The sequence below is a fragment of the Herpailurus yagouaroundi genome, unplaced genomic scaffold (genome assembly GCF_014898765.1).
Source record: "Herpailurus yagouaroundi ecotype Mexico unplaced genomic scaffold, PumYag 200, whole genome shotgun sequence".
NCBI lineage: Eukaryota > Metazoa > Chordata > Mammalia > Carnivora > Felidae > Herpailurus > Herpailurus yagouaroundi.
The window spans coordinates 4,139,356-4,145,355 of NW_024412431.1; the positions used below are offsets into that span (position 1 = coordinate 4,139,356).

General features: G+C 58.9%; 1 protein-coding gene across 1 annotated transcript; it reads left to right on the forward strand.

Annotated features, from left to right (window-relative positions):
* The first annotated feature begins 976 nt into the window (after nucleotides 1-976).
* DAND5 (DAN domain BMP antagonist family member 5) lies at nucleotides 977-4,779 on the forward strand. The gene is made up of 2 exons (XM_040449666.1): nucleotides 977-1,303; nucleotides 3,992-4,779. The coding sequence occupies exons 1-2, from the start codon at nucleotides 977-979 to the stop codon at nucleotides 4,235-4,237; spliced, it is 573 nt and encodes a 190-aa protein (XP_040305600.1). The 3' UTR covers nucleotides 4,238-4,779.
* Nucleotides 4,780-6,000: the final 1,221 nt, after the last annotated feature.

Consider the following 6,000-nt stretch of genomic DNA (forward strand, 5'->3'; position numbering starts at 1 on the left):
TCTGCACTGCAGTGTTACATCCACAGCGAGAACCCATTTCTGTCTTGCCCCCCCCCCCCCCCCCCCGAGTCCCCAGGGCTGGGAATCACGCCTGGCCTCTAATAGGTGCTAAAGGAAAAACAGCTATAATGAAGTTAATCATAGTTTACTCATGGTTCTACTGTGTATCAGCCTCTATTGTAAGCTGCTTGGGTAACTTATCTCCTTTGAGTCCTCAGAATAGCCCCACCAGGTAGGGAGAGTTAATAACATATTATATACATCCCCGGAACCAAAGAGGACGTTGAGCCTCCAGAGGGGTGAAGGGACTTCACAGAGGTTGCACGGCCAGAAAGTTGCAACGCTGGGGCGCCTGGGTGGCTCAGTCCGGGAAGCGTCTGACTTGGGTTCAGGTCATGATCTCAACGGTTCACGAGTCTGAGCCCCGCGTCGGGCTCTGTGCTGGCAGCTCGGAGCCTGGAGCCTGCTTCGGATTCTGCGTGCGTGTGTCTCTCTCCCTCTGCCCCTACCCCACCCATGCTCGCTCTCTCTCTCTCTCTCTCTCTCAAAAACAAATAAAAACACTTAAAAAAAAAAAAAAAGTTGCAATGCTCAGGCTGAAACCTGAGAGGCCTGGCTGGAATTGTCTGATTTTGCTAAACGGAGGGATGGATGTGCCCCAGACCTAGAAAGGAGCCCCCTCAGAGCCTCCAGGCATCGTGCCCCTGAGTCCCTGTTTCCAGACTTGCCTTTCCCATCCCCAAGGCCCACACACCCACAGACCCAGCCCCCCCCCCCCCCCCAGCTCCCTGCCAGGCTGGTGGGGGGAGGGGTGGGAACCCAGCAGGCCTCAGTTTATTTTCCTTCCCACTGTGGGTTTGCAGAGGTTGGGGGAAAGCCATTTAAAGCAGGTCCGAAGGGCCTCGGTTCCACCCACCAGACAGCAGGGTCGACTGCCCAGGACCCTGAGCCCAGTCCCAGATTGACAGACGGACAGATGTTCCTCCGCCAGCTGATTGCTCTCCTGAGCCTGCTCAGTGGGGCCCACTTGCCCACAGGCTTTGGGAGGCCCGGACCCCAGGGGCCCCCATCTCGGCTCTGGGCTGCCACCAATGAGACCCGGGCTCTGGGCCGAGGGGTCCCAGCCTCCCAGGTACAATCCTCTGCCCTCAGCAGCTGGAAGGCCTTCTTGGGCCTGCAGAAAACTGGCCGGCTGGGGAGAGGTAGTCTGCAGCAGGGGCAGGAAGCGGCCCCCACCATGTCTCTGCCCCTGGACCCGCACGAAGTGACCCGGGAGAGGTGCAAGGCTGTGCCGTTCACCCAGGTGAGGGTGGCAGGGGGAGAGGAGGGCCGAGTTTCAGCACTGGCGGAGAGCACAAGACGGTGGTCCTGCACAGATCTGGGGTCCGGCCTCGCACCCTCCGCCTAAACGTCTCTTATCCTGTTTCCTCCCTTAGAAGATGAGGCCTAAGCCTTTCCTACCCAACCATGCAGTTACTTCCATCCTGGTCTCCCGCCCTTCTATGGCTGCCTTCTCCCCCAGGCCTATTTTTCCATTTGGTGGCCAGAGGGCACCTGTGAATACCTGAGTCAGATTTCCTCCTTCTTCCGCTCAGAGCCCTCCACGGCTCCCACTCCAGTCAGAGCAAAGCCATGTCCCTCCCGGGGCCCACAAGGCCCGGCACTCTCTGCCTGTCACCTCCTTCACTCCTGCCACACCAGCCACCTTGCTTTTTTCCGGACACACCAATGCCACATCTACCTCAGGGCCTTTGCACTGGCTGCTCCCTTTGCCTCTGCCATTCCACTCCCCCACCCCCAGATATTCTGTGGCTCCTTCTCTTCCCTCCTTCAGGTTTTTTCTCAGACACAATTTAAAGATGCAACACCTTTCACCTGTTCCTTCTTTCCTGCTTTATTTCTCACTGTAGTACACCTCATCGCCTAACACGTAAAGCTGATTTTGTGGTTGCATTTGTCACGTCTCCCTCACTAGGATGTCTTCTCCAGCAGAGCACGGATTATTATGCCTTGTTCACTTCTGTATCCCCATCGCCAGGCCTGTGAACAGAGCCAGGCACGCAGTGGGCACTCAGTGTTTGTTGAATGAATGAGTGATTAAATGAATAATAGTGCCTGCCTCCTAAGGGCTATTGGGCATCAGAACGAGACAGATATGGTTATGGGCATTCAGTCAGTGCTCTTTAAGAGCTGTGGGAATTCATGCCGTGTGTTTATAACGCGGGCTTTGGTGCTCCGTGTACCTGGCTTCAAGTTAACTGATGACTTCTGTGTGACCCAGGGGAAGTGGCTTCCCTTCTCTGAGCCTCGTTTCCTATCTTGGCAAAACAGACTTAATGACAGATGTGAATGCACGCAAGGTGTTTGGAACGATGCCCCGCAGGGTGTCAGTTCCCAAGCCCCCTTGGCTCATTATTCATTCGGCAAACTTTCGCCGAAGGTGATACGGTGGCGATTGCATGGCCTTGGGCCAGCTACCTGGCCCTGAATTGTGCCCCAGTTGCCCTGCACAGCCACGCACGCTGTGCCCAGCAGAGGGGACCCCTGGCCTGGGATCCAGCTGCGTACCCTCTCCCAGAGCGGCAACTGCCCCGGGGTGGCACAGAGGTGTTCCCAGGGCCAGCAGCCCCTTTGGCAGCTGTGTGGACTTAGGTGAGGGACTACTCTGAGCCTCGGGTTCCCTCATCAGTAAATGAGGACAATAATGGCCCCAGCTTGTAGCATTGTGGGAGGAGAGAGTTCACCTAAGGTGAGTAGCATGGGTCCCGGCATGGTGTTAGGGCTCCGTCAGTAAGTGTTAGCTTTTGCTATGATGCACCTGCTGGGGTTACAGCCATAAACAAGGCAGAGAAAGTCCCCGTCCCCAGGCAGCTTGTATTCTAGGAGAGGAACGTTAAAAGAAGAGAGACAACTATAAATTACTACGAGCCCCAGGAAAGAGACCACCAGGGGGGTGACATTTCCCTTGGGGACGCTTCTGAGAAAAGATGCGTTGGGATGAACTCAGGTGGAGGGCACAGCAAGCGCAATGGACCAGTGGACCAGAGGTGGGCATGGTGCTGTGTTGGAACAGGGAAGAGGCCGGGGTGGCTGGGGCAGAATGACTGAGGAGGACGGGGCTCGCAGGGCGGCAGGAACACAGGGTTGAAGCAGAGAAGTTGGGGCGAGTTGATAGAGCCACTTACTTGGAGGGGACCAGAGGAGGATTTTTTTTTTTTTTTGAGAGAGGGAGAAAGAGTGCAAGTGAGCGAGGGGCAGAGAGAGAGAGAGAGAGAGAGGGAGAGAGAGAAGCGGGGCTCACCTGAACCAGGGCTCGAGCTCACCCGACGCGGGGCTCGAACTCACAAACCTCAAGATCATGACCTGAGCTGAAGGCAGATGCTTAACTGACTGAGCCACCCAGGGGCCCCCATAGGAGGGACTTTTACTGAACGCTTACTGTGTGCTAGGCAAGAGGCTAGGGCTTTCTGTCTAATCCCCACCAGGTTCCTGTAATACTAACTTTTTCTGCAATCCCTTATCCGGAGAGGTGCCTCCTTCATCATCGTCTCCTGCTCAGGAGGAGCGGCCCTTCCCTGTATTAATCCTTTCTGTTGAAAGGGTAGATTGGGGCACCAAACGAGGCTCGAGGGTTCGAGCCCCACATCCGGCTCCTGTGCTGACAGCTCAGAGCCCGGAGCCTGCTTCGGATTCTGTGTCTCCCTCTCTTTCTGCCTCTGCCCCGCTCACGCTCTGTCTCTCAAAAATAAACAAACATTAACAACAACAACAACAACAAAAAGGGTAGGTTGATTTCTCTTTTTCCTGGTCGAACTTCCATAATTTCACAGGTAAAGAAACAGGACCAGAGAGGCTGGGTAGCTTGCCCCAAGTCACACAGCCAGCCGATGGCAGTCAGGATTTGAACCTGGCCTCTCGAGGTGGGGTGGGAGTGGATGGGAGATTATTCTCACCATTCCGGCCCCACACTCCACCGATCTCCCTGTCCCAGGCGATCTCCCAGCCCGGCTGCACCGCAGTTCACCTCCGAAACCACCTCTGCTTTGGCCACTGCTCGTCCCTCTACGTCCCTGGCTTGGACCCCACCCCACTCGTCCTTTGCAACAGCTGTGTGCCCACTCGAAAGCGCTGGGCACCCGTGGTCCTGTGGTGTCGGGCGAGCGGCCCCGGCTCCCGTCGACGGATGAAGACGTCTACTGTGCTGGTTGAAGGATGTCAGTGCAGCCCGAAGGCGTGATCTGAGCACGATGGAGGGACACGCAAATGTGCACATCTTGGGGAGACGGGGGCAGACGCGCCCAGAAAGATGCCAACCTGGGTCATGTACGCTGGGTCAAGAGACTAGGGACACAGGGACAGCCTGACAGGTCTCCAGCGTCCCTGCCCCGCTCCCAGGGACACCAGGCACGTCCCCAGCTGTGGGGGTGGGCCACTCATAATCATAGCACTCAGTTTACCAGGCCCTGCGCTAAGCGTTTGACACACGCTGACTTATGTCATCCCCGAAGCAGCCTAATGAGATGGGGGTTAGCATCACCCTATTTTACAGAGAAGGAAACTGAGGTTCTAAGAGGCAAAGCCACTCGCTCAGGTCCCACAGCAGTAAGTGGCAGGTCTGGCATTCGAATCCTGGACAGTGTGGCACCCAACGTTGACCCCTAGGCTGGACCTCCTCTCCCAGAATGAAAGACACGCTCCCAGCTACAGGGAGGACAGATGGTCCCACACGGACCAGGAGACACAGGGATGACCCCGTCCTAGGGACCCCCCCTCCAAGAAACCAAGACAGGGAGGCAGACATAGCTGCTGGGGGAGACTTGGGGCCCCCCAAGTCAGAGGCAGGACCCGTGTGATCCCAGCGCCCCTCCTGCCCCGCTCCCTTAACTTTCCACACAGCCCCACGCACAGTGTGGTATTGAACAGGAACCATAAAGGTTGGCCAAACCCAGTTGTGCGTGTGTGTGCGCGCACGCGTGCGCGTGCGTGTGTGTGTGTGTGTTCCTCCAACTGGGGCTCCCTGGGAACGGGTGGCCCTGTGTTGGGGTGTGGGCGTCAGGGGTGCTCCCTCCTTAGCTGGGCACAGGGTCTGCAGCGCATGAGGGCAGCCTGGCTCGGGCGGCTGGAACCGGGGCCCTGGCAGATGGGCTCGTCTGGCACAGACGTGGGGACATGTGGCGCTGTCAGGGCTGACTCCAAATGCCCCCCGGAGCGTGGGGCGGGGTGGGGGGGGGCGGCCAGGCCCCTCTCAGCCCTCTTCCTGCCTCAGGAAGGAAGGCCCCAGGTGAGGGGAGCAGAAGGAGGGGACCCGAGGAAACAGATGGGCCAGCAGGGCGTGGGAGCCTGCGACCTCTGACCCTACAGGCCTGCATAGAGGGGTGGGAACAGGCCAGGCGGCCAGCTCCCAAGGCCCTGCTTCAAGGGCCCCTGGTGGGGGGCAGGGTCACCAGGGGCCCACAGGGGGCGCACTCTCCCCCCCTCCCTCCAGGCTTCTGTGCCAAACCCCAGGCAGAGTCCGAGCTCTGGCAGGCACGAGGCGCCTGATTCCCCCCCCTTCAGCTGTGCCCACCTCCTGCCAGCCGGGGAGCCAGCTGGGAGCCTTGGTGCCAGGGGGCCCCCGGAGTCCCTGCCCCCTCCTGGGCAGTGCCAGCCGGCCCCCGCCCCCCGCCCCCCCAGGCCCAGTAATGGGTGGGTAATGAGTGGTGGGGGAGCGGGGGAGGGGCGAGGGATGCAGGTGCCACAGGCGCTGGCACGGGGGCCGCTAATCAGGTTTGCCAGCGCCATCTGTCACCGCGCGAGCATCTGGGGCTCAAGGTGACCCTGTCACCCTCAGTTACAATTATGAGTTTGGCATCTGTATTAAAGCCCGCCAGCCGGCCGGGCAGGGGAGGGCTGGGGTGGGCACGGGGGTGCACGACAAGCCCTGTCCCGGGGGTCCCGTTCCCAGGGGCTGCATTGCTGCCAAGGCACGGGGCTTCTCCATGCTTGGGGGAGCGTGTGTGT